This window comes from Heterodontus francisci, chromosome 20 (assembly GCF_036365525.1).
Source record: "Heterodontus francisci isolate sHetFra1 chromosome 20, sHetFra1.hap1, whole genome shotgun sequence".
Lineage (NCBI taxonomy): Eukaryota > Metazoa > Chordata > Chondrichthyes > Heterodontiformes > Heterodontidae > Heterodontus > Heterodontus francisci.
The window spans coordinates 72,410,772-72,429,483 of record NC_090390.1 but is presented as its reverse complement, the minus strand read 5'-3'; the positions used below and the strand labels follow the sequence as shown (position 1 = coordinate 72,429,483).

The following is an 18,712-nucleotide window of genomic DNA, read 5'->3' as shown; positions in this document are numbered from 1 at the left end:
AACGTGCATGGGATAACACCAAGCTGACCCTTAGGACCAAGCTGATAGTTTATGACGCCTGTGTTCTCAGCACCTTGCTGTGTAGCTGTGAAACATGAGCGACGTACAGCTACCAGGAAAAGAAGTTCAATCATTTCCATCTTTACTGTCTGCAGGATGGAAGACGGTCAGCACCAGGAAGGCAGAACTGACAGGATTTCTGGCGCATTATGGGTATATCCTGGCAGGACAAAATCATAAATGGCAGTCCTATCAAAGGCAGAGCTCCCAAGTGTGTTGGCACTAATCAGAGGCGGCTTTGGTGGATCGGACATGTCCGCAGGATGGAAGACGATCGCATACCCAAGGACCTTCTGTATGGTGAGGTAGCTGGGTCCAGATGACCAGTGGGGTGCCCAAAGCTCCGCTTCAAGGATTCTTGCAAGCATGACATGAAGGCCCTTAATGTCTACTATTGCACTTGGGAGTCACTAGCTGGCGAAAGAGGGAAATGGCGACACATCCTGTGGACTGGTGTGCACTACCACGATGACCAGTTGCTACAGCAGCTCGGCAACAGGCAGAAACATCAAAAACAACTTACAGCATCACTTCACATGCAGCACTTGTGGCAGGACCTGCCTCTCAAGGATTGGCCTTCACAGCCATTAACAAAAGCGCAGTGAGAGAAGACACCCCACCTAAATGAATTGTTTGCTGCATGTCCATCATCTTTCGTAGATGGAAGGGTGCCAGCTAGTTCTGGTCTCCCCTGCAGGTGGAAACATCATCTTTGTCAAACCTTTTCATAATATTAAAGACCTCTGTCAGGTTGTCCCTCACACTTCTCTTTTCTAGTGAAAAAAGCCCCAGCCTGTTAAATCTTTCATGATCAGCATAACCTCTCAGTTCAGATGTAATTCTAGTAAATCTTCCTTGCACCTTCTACAGTGTGTCTATATCCTTTTTATAATGTGGAGACCAGAACTGTTCATACTGTGTTACGTGGTGAAAACTGCAGTTTCTTAACAATGACTATTCTATAGGGTGTAAGTGTGATTTGAATCATTCCCTGAGCTGTCAGATAGAATATTGCAGTGTGAAATATTATGTTTCAATTGTCCTGTTGTTGGATCAGTCAAAGAGGGAGATTCACTGGCCTTGACATTCCTGTTAGGACGCTGCAGTGGTGTTGGGTAGGCAGGATTGGAGGCTGCGAGACTGTAATTTAGGACAGGATTTTGTCCCATTGTGTCTCCACACCCCCACCAACTTTTTTGCAAACATCAATTCTGATGGAGGTGGGGTTTCCTTGCTGATGAGAGGAGAGCTGGTGGGTGGTGGCATGAGGTCGGCTAGAAATCCTGTCAGTTCTGCCTTCCTGGTGCTGAAGACAAAGCACACCATAATGCAGCTGGTACTTGTGTTGCCAGGTATGTTCCTAGCTGAACTGTGCCATTTTCTAACTGCAATATTAAATGCTTTTTCTGCACTAAATGCTAGACTTGCACTGATTGAGTGAGTAGGCCTCTGCCGCCTTTCTATATTATTTTTCAATGTAAAAAAAAAAGGTAGCAAAGACTTGCAATTTAACTTGATGTTGTATAAAGATTTGCATATATGTAGTGCTGTACTGTGTCACTCAAACATCCCAGAGAACTTCACAGTGAATAACTTTGAAGCAAAGTGACGTATGTAGATTAAATCTTATTTTTCCTGCACTATCTTAATTTCTTTTTGCAATGTGGGCTCTCATTGAGAGAAGCAAGTTTGGAGAAGTTGCTGAGCCAGACAATGAGGAAGTTGAGTTACGGTCTAATTGAAATGACCTTATTGCTGAAGTAAGTAATGACTGCGGCCGGAATTTTACGCCACCCTAGCAAGCCGGATGAGGTGGGTGGTGGGGGTGGCGTACAATTGAGCAGGAGGCCTTCCCAACCCACTGCTGCCTCTGCCCCACTTTACTTGGGCCGGGGACGGGGTGAGAAATGGGCTGCCCGCCCCAGGCCAATCAAAGCCCTTAAGTGGGCACTTAACGGCCACTTAAGAGCCTTCGCCCACCTTCACGCGATTTTACCCGTGGCAAGCGGACGTCTGGGAGACATGAAAGGCCGCCCAGTGAAAGCTGGTGACCTCTCAGCGCCTCGGGGGTGGGCCCTGACAAATGGGCACAGGGTGCCCGTTTGAAGGACACCCCCCTTCTCCTTGCCTCGCCGGGGTATGACCGATCACCCCGGCGAGGCAACCCTAACTTACCTGTAGTCCTGGCTCCATGTCCTCGGCTGGGCTGCAATCCCAGCAGTAGCCACCACTCCTGGTGGTGCTGCTGGGACTAAGCTGCCAGCCTGACAATTGACCAGCAGCTCATTGAGGCGGGACTTCTTGCCTCGGGACAATTAAAGCCCGGGACCCGTAAAATGCGGGACTGATCCCCGGGCCGGGCAGAAGCAGGTTCGCCACCGACATTTACGTCAGTGGCCAGCTCCCGTCCGCCCGATGTAAAATCCAGCCCTGCATCTCTGCTCATGTTAACTTGGTTCCCTTGTACATTTACTTGGCAAGTTTTCCTGATGTCATCAGCACTGCGTGCTTGAACAAAAATATTCAAAGTAATCAACAAGAAGAAACAAAGGGTCTGAATTTAGGGTTTAAGAGCTGAGTTTTGCGCCAGTTTTGTTTATTTCAATTTTTTTGAAAATTCCTTCTGCAAATGTTAGCTTTTTTGGGGGAACCTCCCCGAAAACTTAAATCCTCCACTCCATCAATTGAACAGTAAAGCTGACATACTGAGATGGCATAGGCTAAAGGTATTCCTTGACGGCCTGTCAGCCTGTTGTAATGCTGTAGTTCTGAATGATTGTTTATCCACCCTGTTGAAAGTAGCAAAAATTGAGAGCTCCTGAGAAAATATAAAATTGAGAGCCGTTAAGATGATGTATGTCAGTCGAAGCAGTGCAGTCATACTGATGTCAATTGATGGCATTGGCAATTGATGGCACTGTGCTGAAGTTGTGATATTGCAAATTCTATTTTCCGGTGATCCTTGCAATTTCAGAGGAATGGGTGGGTATTCCATAATTTTATTTAGGGGGTAGAAATCTTAATTTTTTAAAAATCTGAACTTGTTTTTAAAGAGTGTTTTTTTTTAAGCTGCAGTTTCGACACACTGGGCTGAATTTTGTCTTTCTGCTGCTGGGAGTGGCGGCGAGTGTAAGAAAAATGGCGGCCGGCACGCACAACCCGTGCACCTCCCATCTGCTGCAATCTTCAGCCCAGCGGCCCAGTGGAAAAGCAGGGTGCCCCCCCCCCCCCCCCCCCCATTATGGGGCGGGGGCAGCCTCGGCAACGCCATAAACAGCATCAATTATCTTGGTGCTGGTGCCATTTTTAAAGGGCTGCCAGCCCTGCTCAAAGACTGCAGAGTTGAATCCCTCCCTCCCACTTCACCGAAAATAAATGTTTACCATGTTCCTCCCCCCAAAGCACTAAAGTTGCAGAGTTGACCCCTTCTCCCCACAACCATTCAGAGGTCACCCCCTGTCCCACTACGCTAAAAATCGTGAGTTCCCCCCTTCCCCACCTTGGTGGCGCCAGCTTTCCCTGGATGGGAAAGTGAAGGCACATGTGTCACCCGTCGCATGGAAGATCCCGATCCGACGGTAAGATTGTGGGCAATTGTACTTAAATGGATGCATGAGGTTTATCTAAATATTTAAAGAAGGGTCTCGAGTGGCGGAGGGGCTGCCACAGAGCCTCGGCGCAGCCAGGAAGATTGAGCCCAGCAATACCGGTGTCGGGCTCTGTGGCTGGCCGCTGCTGCTCCGATCATCTGGCACCCCCCACCCCTCTGCTATGGAGCCCGTTGGGAGAAAAACAAAATTCAGCCCACTGAGTGTGGTATGTTTACTTTGTAAAATCCAATGGCTGTGATGCAGTTCTGTTTTATAGCCACTTCAGTTAATAGCTGTATTGAACCAGTTTGGAGATAATCTTAGCTTTATTTAGATAACAAAATGTGAATAGCTGTGACATGTACAGTGCATTGCACATGTGTGACCCTCAGTAACTGGAAGCATAATAATGAAATGTAACTGAGATAGCCCTACCTCTGAAACCTAAAGGTAACTACATTGTTTTGCATATTACACATATATTTTAAATTTGCTGTATAAAGATTACTGATTTGCATGCTAATTTTCAGTTATTGCCCATTCCATATGCATCTTATCTAATTATTAAATACTTTATAGACATAATTCCGTCAAAATATTTCTCTAGGCCTCACCCCACTTAGATTTTGTTTTACCTAACCTTGCAACATATGTATGGTGTACTCCTCATGATATTTGTTCCTGCGTTTTGAATATCCAAACGTTGTCAGGAGGGATCCAGATATTTAGAATTTTTTTTCAGAATTAATAGTCAGATAATACTTAACAGAACTCATTATGTTGAATGATTCATCCTATTTAAAGCTGCAGTGCAGCACAGTTTACCTCTAATTCTGGAAGATTTTTTAAAATAACAAATACCATTACAATTTTCTTTCAATTAAAAACAGTAATGTAACATTTGTTGTGTTTGCATATAGTTTTAGCGCTGTCTATCATAAAGGCCTGCTCGGGTCTGCAAAACAAAAACCCGACCGGAGCCCAACAGAACCACATCCAGCCTGACCCGGCCCGAGTCCTTCCATTTTTTCCCCCGCCTGACCCAACCCAACCCGACCATTAGTTAACTTACCTTCCATTTTTCACTCTCTTGCTGATTTGCACAAGCTTAAAATAACTAACAAAACCATCTTTCTAGTCCAAAAATTAAATTAACAGTGGAGCCACTTACCTGTGATAGAACAAGAAATGCTGGAACCACTCAGCAGGTCTGGCAGCATCTGTGAAAACAGAAGCAGAGTTAACGTCACTGACCCGAAACGTTAACTCTGCTTCTGTTTTCACAGATGCTGCCAGACCTGCTGAGTGGTTCCAGCATTTCTTGTTTTTATTTCAGATTTCCAGCATCCGCAGTATTTTGCTTTTATATACCTGTGATAGAACCTGTCCAACCCGACCCGAGTCTGAATGCTGGACCCGGAAGTGCGACCCGACCCAAACGCGACACAGGCCATTAGTCTGTCATGTGAATATGATTAAGATTGCAGGCTCTCAGTTTGACAACAGTTTGTAATCCACAGTTGATCTTGAGCCAATAAACTACTTTTGCTGTTCCACCTTTTTTAAGCAAATTTCTACTATTTCTTTGTGTTTTCTATTTGCTTTCCATCATTTACAGCTGTTCCGGAAGTTGGAACAGTGCAATCAGGAGCTGAAGAAGTACAGCCATGTAAACAAGAAAGCCTTGGACCAGTTTGTGAATTTCTCTGAACAGAAGGAAAAACTTATGAAACGCCAGGAGGAGCTTGACCGTGGCCACAAATCCATCATGGAACTTATGAATGTGCTGGAGTTGAGAAAGTACGAAGCCATACAGCTTACCTTCAAACAGGTAAATGACAGTGTAAAATTAACTGATTGTAGAAGTGGGTGAAAACTAAGTCTTAACTTTTGATCACTTGAAAATATTAAGATTTTTTAAAAATGTCCTGCAAAATTTAGAATTGTGGGAAAAGAATGCATTATGATGACAGTAGTTGCTAATCTTGCTGACATTCATAGTTTCCATTTCAATGTAATGTGTACCAATAGTTTGGTCTTTTAAATAGTCTGCATGAGGAACTTGTGTTGATGGTTTGAGGAGAATTCTACAGCTTACTCTGGCTAAAATCACAACAGTTAACAGATCTTATCCCTGATCTAAGGGATACATAGAACATAGAACATACAGCACAGAACAGGCCCTTCGGCCCACAATGTTGTGCCGATCCTTTGTCCTCTGTCAAGGACAATTTAATCTATACCCCATCATTCTCCTTTATCCATATACCTATCCAAAAGCCTTTTGAAAGTCCCTAAAGTTTCTGACTCAACAACTTCCCCGGGCAAGGCATTCCATGCCTCGACCACTCTCTGGGTAAAGAACCTTCCCCTGACATCCCCCTTATATCTCCCACCCTTCACCTTAAATTTATGACCCCTTGTAACGCTTTGCTCCACCCGGGGAAAAAGTTTCTGACTGTCTACCCTATCTATTCCCCTGATCATCTTATAAACCTCTATCATGTCACCCCTCATCCTTCTCCGTTCTAATGAGAAGAGGCCTAGAATGTTCAGCCTTTCCTCGTAAGACTTATTCTCCATTCCAGGCAACATCCTGGTAAATCTCCTCTGCACCCTCTCCAAGGCTTCCACATCCTTCCTAAAATGAGGCGACCAGAACTGCACACAGTACTCCAAATGAGGCCTTACCAAGGTCCTGTACAGCTGCATCATCACCTCACGGCTCTTAAATTCAATCCCTCTGCTAATGAACGCTAACACCCCATATGCCTTCTTCACAGCCCTATCCACTTGAGTTGCAACTTTCAATGATCTATGCACATAGACCCCAAGGTCTCTCTGCTCCTCCACATGCCCAAGAACCCTACCGTTAACCCAGTATTTTGCATTCATGTTTGTCCTTCCAAAATGGACGACCTCACACTTTTCAGGGTTAAACTCCATCTGCCACTTTTCAGCCCAGCACTGCAACCTATCCAAGTCCCTTTGCAGACGACAATAGCCCTCCTCGGTATCCACAACTCCACCAACCTTTGTATCATCTGCAAATTTACTGACCCACCCTTCGACTTCCTCATCCAAGTCGTTAATAAAAATCACAAACAGGAGAGGACCCAGAACTGATCCCTGCGGCACGCCACTGGTAACTGGGCTCCAGGCTGAGTATTTACCATCTAAGACCACTCTCTGCCTTCTATCAGTTAGCCAATTCTTAATCCAACTGGCCACATTCCCCACTATCCCATGCCTCCTGACTTTCTCCATAAGTCTACCATGGGGGACCTTATCAAATGCCTTACTAAAATCCATGTACACCACATCCACTGGTTTACCCTCATCCACTTGCTTGGTCACCTGCTCAAAGAATTCAATCAGGCTTGTGAGGCAAGACCTACCCCTCACAAAACCGTGCTGACTGTCCCGAATCAAGCAGTGTCTTTCCAGATGCTCAGAAATCCTATCCCTCAGCACCTTTTCCATCAACTTGCCTACCACCGAAGTAAGACTAACTGGCCTGTAATTCCCAGGGTTGTTCCTATTCCCTTTCTTGAACAGGGGCACAACATTTGCCACCCTCCAATCACCTGGTACCACCCCCGTCAGCAGAGAAGATGAAAAGATCATTGCCAGCGGCTCTGCAATTTCATCCCTTGCTTCCCATAACATCCTTGGATATACCCCGTCAGGCCCGGGAGACTTGTCTATCTTCAAGTTATTCAAAAACCCCAACACATCTTCCCTCCTAACGAGCACTTCCTCGAGCTTACCAGTCTGCTTCCCACCGTCCTCTTCAGTAATACACCCCTTCTCATTCGTAAATACCGAAGAGAAGTACTCATTCAAAACCTCACTTATCTCTTCCGGCTCAACACACAGTCTCCCGCTATTGTCCTTGACCGGACCTACGGTCCCCCTAGTCATCCTCATATTTCTGACATACGCGTAAAAGGCCTTGGGGTTTTCTTTTATCCTACCCGCCAAGCATTTTTCATGCCCTCTCTTAGCTCTCCTAATCCCTTTCTTCAGATCCTTCCTGGCCATCTTGTATCCCTCCAGAGCTATGCCTGTGCCCTTTTTCCTCAACTTTATATACGCATCCTTCTTCTTCCTAACAAGACTCTCAACCTCTCTTGTCAACCACGGTTCCCTCACATGACCATCCCTTCCCTGTCTGACAGGGACATGCTTATCAATGGCCCCTACTATCTGCTCCTTGAAAAAGTTCCACATTTCGACCGTGCCCTTCCCTGCCAGCATATGCTCCCAACTTATGCTCCTCAGTTCCTGCCTGACAGCATCATATCTACCCTTCCCCCAATTGTAAACCTTGCCCTGTTGCACATACCTATCCCTCTCCATTACCACAGTGAATGCTACAGAATTGTGATCACTATCTCCAAAGTGCTCGCCCACCAACAGCTCTATCACTTGCCCTGGTTCATTACCTAGTACCAAATCCAATATTGCCTCCCCTCTGGTCGGGCAGTCTACATACTGAGTCAGAAAAGCTTCCTGGACATACTGCACAAACACTACCCCATCCAAACTATTCGATCTAAAGAGTTGCCAATCAATATTTGGGAAGTTGAAATCCCCCATAATTACTACCCTGTGACTTCTGCTCCTTTCCAAAATCTGTTTCCCAATCTGCTCTTCCACCTCCCTGCTGCTATTGGGGGGCCTATAGAAAACTCCCATCAAGGTGACTGCTCCTTTCCTGTTCCTGACCTCTTGGAGACAGTTCACTTCTTCTCACTTGTGTTTCCGTCACTCTTCAAAAAAAAAAAGTGAAGTTCAATAAAAGACAATTTAAAACAAACTGACCCTAAAATCACCAATGGGTGGGAAATAGCTGTACCCTGACAGGGTCTCAACTGTGTATTTGCTCCATTGTTTTCAGAATGAAAAGGATGAGTATAAAGCTCCAGGAGTAGCCCAGTAAATAAAACTACTTTTAAAGCTAACAAACTTCCCAATGCCTCAGTGAGTTTGGCCAATGAGTGGCTTAGTTAGTGAGATCCTAGGCTCGATATCTGCAGTCTTAGCTGAAGTGGTAGATGTGCTGTAATTGGCTTTAGTGTCCTGAGTTAGGAAGGGGAAAATTGGACAGAATTCCTCCTTCTAGTGCTGTCCAATGTAATTCATTGGATGTGTAATATGGTAGTGTATTGGTTATGTTACTGGACTAGTAATTAGGTTCAGTTCCAAACACGGCAGTTTGAGAATCTGAATTCAGTTTTAAAAATCTGGAAATAAAAAGCTGCTATTTGTAAAAGCGATTATGAAGTTGCCAGATTGTCAAAAAACCCAATTGGATCATTAATGTCCTTTAGTGAAGGTAACCTGCCCTGATGCAGTCAAACCTGTATGTAGCTGTAAACCCACACCAATGTGGTTGACTTTTTAACTGCCTACTGAAATGGTCTAGCAAGCCACTCTGTTGTATCATACTGCTACAAATAATCACAAAGGCGGCCCACCACCACCTTCTTCAGGGCATCTAAGGATGAACAATAAATAGAGGCCTTGGCAACGATGTCCACATGTTGCGAATGAATAAAAAAGATTGGATGAGAACAAGACTGGTTTCATCTGTTTTGTCCCATGCTTGAATAACCTACCCTCACTTATTGTCAAAGCTCAGTCATGAATACTGATCACTTAGGCAAGGTACCAGTGAGCACCTAATGCCCAAGGAATCTACCTGAATGATTCCATTTCCTGTGGGGATGGGAACTGGAATGTGTTTTTTAAAAATCAGGTAGGTTTATTAGTTATATTGTTTTGAGTGCTTTCAAGCACTGCCCTGAAGATGACTAAAATCTTTAGAAGGTTGCCTGTGGCTTTAAGCTCAAATACACCATTAAATTAAAACAAAACTGCAAACTTTCAATGTGGCTGAATGACAAGAAAATGAGTTATCAATGTATTGCTGAATGCTTCAGACGATGTAAATCTCTAACCTTTTAGTCAGGTGGACACTTATTTTTACTGCCCTGCATTTACAGAAATAGACTGGACTAAAACAAAGAAACTCCAAACATCTCACTTTTTTTAAATGTAGGGCAGTAAAAATAGGATCTTTAACTCTGTTTTTAGTTCCAACTGAAGATATTCTGTGCAGTAATCACTTGTAAGTTCTGCAAACCTCTTAAATTTCAAGGCCACAACATTTCGTCAAACTTAATTGCTCATAGTAAACCAATTAATCTAGTATGCCCAAGATTTTTCCAGGGCACCATTCACTAGGAGGGACTTAGTGATACTACATACTGCAGTTCTTAATGCATTTACTTTGTGTGCCCATAAGTTTGAAAAAACAAGATGTTTGATTTACATCACTTTTTTCCCCCCCAATATGAAATATTCTCACATGCCGAATCATGATGTTGCTGTGACCAGGTATCCAAGAATTTCAGTGAGGTATTCACGAAATTAGTGCCAGGTGGTAAAGCATCATTGGTTATGAAGAAGGGCGACGTGGAAGGAAGCCAGTCACAGGATGAGGGTGAAGGTAGTGCATCTCAGAGCAGTGTCCCATCTGTTGACCAGTTCACAGGAGTTGGGATTCGGGTAAGTAATGGACTCTATTACATCTGCAGTTTAATCCCTTTTTGTGCTGGCAGTTGTGTTTATTTTTAGTGAAGCCCTTAGGTGTTTTCAAAATTGAATAATCTATAGTGGATTAGGTCTATCTGTAAATTGTTCCTCTTTACTATGGTCACAGATGAACAGATTTGAGATAATTACGATTAATTAGAGATATTTACAAAACTGTGCCAGAAATCTGATGATCAGTTTTGCTGTAAATCAAAGATTAGATTAACCTGAGGCTTACTTGTGATTGTAATGAAAATATCCACAATTTGTTAAAAGTTAGGTTTAAGATTTTATAAGAATGCATCACCTTCTGAGAGGCTTAAATCCCAAAGCTTGCTTAACTTTTCATTAGTTACAAGACATAACATTTTTATTATTGCTGAACATCTGGTATTTTGCTAATATTTCCAGATTCTTCTACTTCAGAATGTGTTTTGTTGCTGACCTCTAGGGTTGTCTCAAAAGTTGTTACTCTGTCAACCAGTGCTTAAATTTGGTGATGAGACCTTTTAGATTCAACATTAAATTAATGCACCTCTGGTTTACCTATTAATTTATTTTAACTTTATGGAGTGTAGGATTAGGCTGCCCAAAATATGCTGTTTGTAAGTGCTTTGTATGTCTGTATGCTTGACAGATTTTTCAATCCTTTTATAAGTGATTGCTTCTCTGTATCTTAATTCCCTTTCCTTTGTTGGCAGGTGTCTTTTACAGGGAAACAAGGAGAAATGAGAGAAATGCAGCAGCTTTCTGGGGGTCAGAAATCCCTAGTGGCACTCGCTTTAATCTTTGCGATTCAGAAATGTGACCCAGCTCCCTTTTACCTCTTTGATGAAATTGACCAGGCCCTGGATGCTCAGCACAGAAAAGCTGTTTCAGGTAACTGTTTCCAAAGAAAAATGTTCTGTGTTTTTAAGGAAAGCAATGCTTCATATGTGTTGTGTGTGTGTTGTGTGTGTGAGAGAGAGAGAGATATAGACTCGGCAGCTGTAATGATAGAAATATTTCTAACACCCAACTGTAAGTTTTTAAGTTGGACACTTGTGGAGCTGCCCATTAATTTTGCTCAGTGCTCAAGTAAGTTTTGGTGAAGCTACTGAAAGGAATGGCATTCAAGCAGCAAGATGCTACTTTGTAGGAATATAGCAACAGGGGTACACTATTCAGTCCCTCGAGCCTGGTCCACTAGTCAATGACATCCTGTCTGTCTATTAACTCTATCCACTTGCCTTTGCTCCATCTCTTTTTATACCCTTGTCTAACAAAAATCTATCAGTGTCAAACTTAAAATGTTCTAGCATCTACTGAATTGATTGAGCTAGTGATGAGGAATGAGACGTTACCATAGATAAAGTTGTTTTGTGGTGCTGATCTTTTTCTGGTACTGAGCAGTTGTACCAACGGTTTGATCTGTTTATTTTATGACCTGATCCAGGCAAACTTTAGCCAACTACTCTTCTGAATGCCTAAAATGTATTTCACAGTTCAATTTTTTAAAAATCAGGTTAGAAGTATGAGTTCATCATGTGTGGGAGTGTAGTATGAATGCAAGTAGTATTATTGCAGTTATAACGATGGTGGTGGCAGAGTTGTTACAGTGGATAAACTGTCCTAGATTTCAACTCTGAAGAGAAAGTATAATTACATTCTGGATAGGAAAAGTATAATAATTAGTTGAGTACGAACTGTGTGAGAGGCAAGTTTCCTGTATGTGGAAAAAAAAGTCGGTACAGTTTCTTTTTGGTTTTGATGCACTTAAAGCTCTGAGATAGATAAAGAACACACTGTGTTATTACTAGCATATAATGGGTAGTTTCACGCATCCCCAATCCTAATGGTGAACTTTGACCATTGGGAGTGAGTTGCAGAAGTATTGTACAAGATTCTCTGACCATTTAAATAAACAGTCAGAAAATCATAGGCAGCATGCATGCTCATTTCTGATCTGCTCTACCACCAGTTGTGGCTCCCTCCCCACAGGGAGTGTGAACTTGGAAAAATGCCCTAATTGCTTTAAGTCTTAGCATTTACCATTATATAATGGCAAATGTGAGTTATTTAATGTTATAGATGACATCATGCAGCTGTTTCTTCAACATTAGCTGAGCTAGATGCCATGAAATATTGTGGTGATGTCAGCAGTCTAATGGGTAAATAAACAATTTGGTTTTTAATATTATGATTGAACAGGTGAGAACATCATTTCTTTCATGACTTCATGGTAAGTTTTTTTAAAAGTGCCGAATTTTATCCAGTGGATATCTTCAGAGGCCATGGGTGTCAAGTTGCAGCTCATTTTTTTATTAATCTGTGCATTGATAATCCTTTCTTATTGCTGCAAAAATGGTCGTATTAGACCTGAGAAGGTTAAGAGGAGATTGGATTGAGGTATTCAAAATCATGAATGGAGTAAATAAGGAGAAACTGTGTTTCCAGGGGCGGAAGGGTCGGTAACCAGAGAGGAAAGATTTAAGGGGATGGGTAAAAGAACCAGACGTGACATGTGGAAATATTTTTTTATGCAGCTAGTTAGTTATGACATGGAATGCATTTCTTGAAAGGGTGGTGGCAGCAGCTTCAATAGTAACTTTCAAAAGGGAATTGAATAAAGAAGGGAAAATATTTACAGGGCTATTTGGAAAAGAGAAGGGAGTGGGACTAACTGGATATCTATTTTCAAAAGCCAGCACAGGTAAAATGGACTGACTGGCCTCCTTCTGTGCTGTATCATACTATAATGGAATATTAAGGCTATTTGGGGCCTCAGTACCTTGTTTCAGCAAGGATTTGCACTTCTGATATCTATCCATTGACCGTGTTTCCCCAAATTACCGCCCCCACCCACACACACTCCCTCCCCAGCCCCCTGCCCCCAAAAGCTTGGAATATGTATATCAAGGGCAGACAGCATTAGGTTTGGTTGTGACCTGCCCTTAAGTTGAATAGGCTGCCAGTACTCACTGCATGTTTGTACATGAAGACTCACCAAATGGTCATTTTCAAGTGTCCAAAGGTGTGCCATTACTGGAACTCTGTTTCCATGGCAGGATCTAATGCCTTTGGTGAGGGACATTAGGTGACCCAAGAGAAAAATTGGGAAAAAGAAATGCTTGTTAAAATAAATAATTTGAAGTCTCCTGTCGAATCGATGGTTGTTACAGATGCACTGATGGGTGAAGAGCCTGATTCTGGATGTACATTTGTGGCTACACATATCCCATTGAAAGCTAGATGAAGTGGACAGATGGGTTGCCTTGAAATAAAAGCAAAGTGCTGGGAATACTGAGCAGGTCAGGCAGCATCTGTGGATAGAGAAACAGAGTTAACATTTCAGGTCGATGCTTAGCAGCCAGGCCTAAACTTGCAACCGCAAATTTGTTTAAACCGATCTGTTGCCATTGTGGTCTGTCAGTAGCTATGCCCAGGTATTGGGGTTAATAAATACTTTTGTGCTAGCTGGAAAGCGATATCTGTGATTCAGTATGTCAGGTCCGCTCTATAAAGGGTTGGTTTACTTCATAAATGGGTAGTTGTTGTCTTCATTACTTACATGCTTTTATAAAGTGTAATCATGCTCATTTTTCCTCTCTTAATTTTTTTTAATGTTTCGCACAATAGATATGATTTCTGAACTCTCTGCACATGCCCAGTTCATTACCACTACATTCAGGCCAGAATTGCTTGAATCAGCAGACAAGTTTTATGGAGTGAAGTTCAGGAACAAGGTAATTTCACACCATGTGAATTGGATGGCATAACCTATTCATTTTTACATTCAGGATTTATTGGGAAAGTTGTTTTATTTGATCAATTAAAAAAAATTAAAATGGGAAGCAGGTACTTGTTGAATCATACTAACAATGTGTATCAGTAAGCGGCAGGATGCAAAATTGTGCCTTTGAAGCACGTGGGGTGGGGGGCACATGAAGAGGTATTAAGAGATCAGCCACCTTCTTGAAAGGAAGAGGAATCTAAGGACTAGTCAGTCCAGATTGTTTACACACTAGCAATTAGCTAAAATTTTCTGGCATCAGCATAGCTTTGCTATAGTTTGGTGTCTGCCAGTTCTAATATGAACTGGGTGCTAGCCATGACCTTGAACAGCTAAATTTAAGAATATGAAACTTTTGTCTCTAGTGGTCCTTCCATACCGACGATGTATCTCAGTCAAGAAGATGGACTAGAAGTCTTTTGCATTACCTCTTTGTGTGGGATAGCAATCTTTGGCCTCAGTTCAGTAGCAGGATAGTTCTGGGCAGTTTACTGTATAGTAAATAGTAATTGCATATCTCAGTCTTAATGCTGAGTAATACAAGGGTTGGAGCTTAAAGCAGTACACTTCAAGGGAACACTTTTAAAATTCCTCCTATTGCAGCATAAGAACTACCTTTTTAAGAATGCGAGCTCAGCATGTAGGTTAGGCTAGGATCACATATAAGATGCACTTACCTGTGTTCCTTTGCCATCACTTCCACCACTCGCAATGCCATTGTTTCTGATTTTAACGTTCAGAATGCCAAATTCACAAAACCTGTATGCATGGAGTACCTTTGTATTAATTATTTTAGTACTGCAGCAAAAGGAAATCTTCATTATTCTTTGCAATATGGAAAGTTACATTTATTCCAGTAAGAATATGATTTAATTGTAGAATGGAATGATGAATGCATAGTATAATTGATTTACTAATTATTTTGGATAAGACTGCTTTTTAATATTTTGTCATCTGAAATATTAAAAAAAGGTGCTAGTTGTTGAATTCTTGCCACATGGTCTTTAAACATATTAAATATATATTTTAGTTTGAGAGAGTTTGTTGATTACGGGATGTTCCATCTTGTGGCAATTAGGTAACAAATCCAAAATAAACCCACAATGACACGTCAATTACTATTTTGGGGGCTTGGTGTTAATTGTTTGAAAAGTCTTTTAAATTGTGCTTTTGGTGGAGAATTTCTTCCCCTTTTTGTGAGTAATGGGGAATTATGATGAAATACCCATATCCCGTCTTTTAATAACAGTTTTCCTAACTAGCTCAAAAACACAATAGTTTTTATTGTTTCGAGCAGCAGAATTGAAATGATGGTTTAGAGTTAACTTTTGTCCTTTTCTTTTCTATCTCCATATCATACCCTTGCTATCCCAATGCACTCTTGTGTAAATGTTAAACCAGTGCCAGTTCATGGTTCGGCTGGATTCTTAAGATTATTGTGGAATGTAATCTGTTGAATGTCAGTATTTCATTAGAGGTGGCAGGCTTCACTTTTTGCCATGGTACAACCCGTGCTCTCACGAACATCTATTAAAACTGGAGACCCAAGAACGAATGGTGTAAGCTGAATATATCTAGCTTACAACCATAGAAAGGCTACGTTGCCAATACTAAAATTGCTTCGCCAGATTTTAAATTAACTCCATTAAATGTAATCTGTCAGACTGGGTTGCTTCTGTAAAAAGAAGACTCCGAACATCCTGTTCTGATAAATAATTGCCTCAGTAACTGGGTTTTCACCAGACTTGAATGATTCATTCTCAACCTTCCCTGACCTGTAACCTTAACACATAACTCCAGACTTCATTACAGCCTTGGTTCAAACTTAGACAAAAGAGCTCAATTCCAGAGATGAGGTGAAAGTGATTGCCCTTGGACTGAATGTGGCATCAAGGAGCCCTAGCAAAATTGAAGTTAATGGGAATCGGTGGTGGGGGGGGGACCTCTCCACTGGTTGGAGTCATACCTAGCACAAAGGAAGATGGTGTGGTTGTTGGAGGCCAATCATATCAACCTCACGACATCACTGCATGAGTTCCTCAGGGTAACATCCTTGGCTCAATCATCTTCAGCTGCTTCAATGATCTTGTCTCCAACATAAGGTCAGAAGCAGGGATGTTTGCTGATGATTTCACAGTATTCAATACCATTTGCAGCTCCTCAGATACTGAAGCACTCCATGCCCGCCTACAGCAAAACCCGGACAACATTCAGACTTAGCTGATAAGTGGCAAGGGACATTTGCGCCACACAAGTGCAAGGCAGTGATTATCTCCAACAAGAGAGAATCTAATCATCTCCCCATGCCCTTCAATGACATTACCATCACTGAATCCCCCATCATCAACATTCTGCTTGTTGCCGTTGACCAGAAACTCAACTGGACCAGCCATATGAATACTGTGACTACAGGAGTAGGTCAGAGGCTGGGAATTCTGCAGCGAGTAACTCGCCGAGTAACTCCCCAAAGCCTGTCCATCATCTACGAGGCACAAGTCAGGAGAGTGATGGAATACTCCCCACTTGTCTGGATGAGTGCAGTTCCAACAACACTCAAGCTCAACACCATCTAAGACAAACCAACCCTTTTGATCGGCACCTTAAATATTTACTCCCTCCACCACTGGCACATAGTGGCAGCAGTGTGTATCATCTGCAAGATGCACTGAGGCAGCCTGCCAAGGCTCCTTTGATACCACCTTCCAAACTTGTGATCTCGAACACCTAAAAGGACAAGGGCAGTAGACACATGGGAACACCACCATCCTGACTTGGAACTATTTTGCCATTCCTCACTGTTGCTGGGTCAGAATCCTGGAACTCCCTCCCTCACAGCAGTGTTGGTGTACCTACATCACATGGACTTAGCAGTTCAAGAGGAGGCTCACCACCACCTTCTTGTGGGCAGTAAATACTGGCCATGTCAGTAACGCTCACCTCCCAAGAATGAATACATTTTTTAAAAAAAAGTTAAAAATAATTGAATTTACATATCCATTATACCCTAAGTAACTTGTCAGATTTGTAATCAATAAAGTACCCTCACAGGAGTTTTCCTTTGGTGCATAATGTGCATGCATAAGGGTTCCATTACTAAATTTGTATGGTATCAAAAATCATCTTTGAAGAAATTTGGAACACACTAAAATAGCAAAAAAAAAGTCCTAAAAAGCACTGCAGCATGTTAATTTTACTGTTATAATATTGAAGGAGTTGCAGATTTTTGTCTAATTCACTTGCATGTCTCTGTGGACTTCCTTTTTAATGTTTTTTTTCCCAGTCCCAATCCTCCTATTTCCACAAATATTCTGTTCGGATTTGTGTACCTCTTGTACTTTATGTAGTTTACTTAGAGTAAAGCTGATTTAAAAAAAAAATCTGTTTTACAGGTCAGTCACATTGACGTGATCACAGCTGAACAAGCTAAAGACTTTGTGGAAGATGATACTACACATGGATAAAAATGGCAGAACTTGGTTTCCAGTCAATTGACCTTAAGTTGTACACTTTTTATCTGCAGATGTGAATTATGCAAATAGTGCACATATTCATCATACTAAGCTCTAGGTACTGACTGCATTTTATATGGTCAACTTTGAAGATATTCTTAATGCTGCCTCTCAGGTTAAGCTGAAGTAAATTTAGTTACAGAATTCATGGCATTTAGGAAGTGACCAATGTAGATCTTTTCCTCAAGAAATTGTACTTCTATTATATCTTTGTTGCTTTGTATTTTTTAAAAATCTGCTTCAGATATCTTTCACACACACACAGCTTTTGTAAAGTTCCTAGTTGCTGTTTTTATGCTCTTTGTAATTGCCATTGCAATAAATGGCTCTTTATGTAATTTTATCATTTCCTTTCTGTTACATTTCATTGTTTTTAAGAGTTGCAATAAAATGTTAGAGCAATATCTTTAAGTGTTTAAATTTTTGTTTGGAGTGATTGCTGCTATTGTGTTGCAGTTCTGTAAGCATTAATGTCTAGGCTTAACTGGAACACACAACAATGGGCCAGATTCCACAGTCAGTACGAAGAAACGTGCCAGCCATTCATTTTGCTTACTCTTGCCCACAGACTTTCTATGAAATTTTGCACTGAACTTGCTGTGATTAGAGAGCCATTTCAGGGGGTCTGGGTCCTGTATGAACTGGAAAAGTAACCATGTATCTTCTTAACCAATCAGATTGAAGAATTGTTAATGAGGCACACAGAAGCTGAACCAGAAAGTGTCACTTGGAATATTTTAATTCAATGGCAAATCAGGCAGAGAAAGCAAAATAGAGAGGGAAAGAAATATGGGATAGAGCGTACAGAGGGAAAAAGTAAAACAAATTCTAGTTTATTTTTAAACCTCCAGCTATAATGAAAAGCTGATGGATTGAGGTTCCATACTTGTAAAAGTTAATTTTCAGTCCTAGAGAGGTTTGATAGTAATTAAGACTTATCACACAGTTAAAAATTTACTTAACTGAAATTTAGTGTGTATCTGTCAAGTGCACAACTTCACACCCTTCCATGTGTTTCAGTGCCGAGTCTCTCAGTGAGATATTGTTATAGCGCAACTTCTGGTGAAGCAGGGCAACTCGGGCAGCAACTTATTTCTGCGTTTAACTGCGCATGTGCGGTCACTGCAAGTTGCTGTCTGATTTACACTGTTAATAATGGTGTGCATCAATAGCCTCAT

At 41.8% G+C, this 18,712-nt stretch overlaps 1 protein-coding gene across 1 annotated transcript in view; it reads left to right on the top strand.

The window, feature by feature from the left end:
* The window catches only part of smc3 (structural maintenance of chromosomes 3), a 112,048-nt gene extending 94,110 nt beyond the window's left edge, over nucleotides 1–17,938 (top strand). The window contains exons 25-29 of the mRNA XM_068053013.1: nucleotides 5,269–5,481; nucleotides 10,056–10,226; nucleotides 10,955–11,132; nucleotides 13,872–13,978; nucleotides 17,415–17,938. Coding sequence (XP_067909114.1) covers nucleotides 5,269–5,481; nucleotides 10,056–10,226; nucleotides 10,955–11,132; nucleotides 13,872–13,978; nucleotides 17,415–17,486 — 741 coding nt within the window. The 3' untranslated portion in view covers nucleotides 17,487–17,938. The remainder of the gene's footprint in view (nucleotides 1–5,268; nucleotides 5,482–10,055; nucleotides 10,227–10,954; nucleotides 11,133–13,871; nucleotides 13,979–17,414) is intronic.
* The last annotated feature ends 774 nt before the right edge of the window (nucleotides 17,939–18,712 follow it).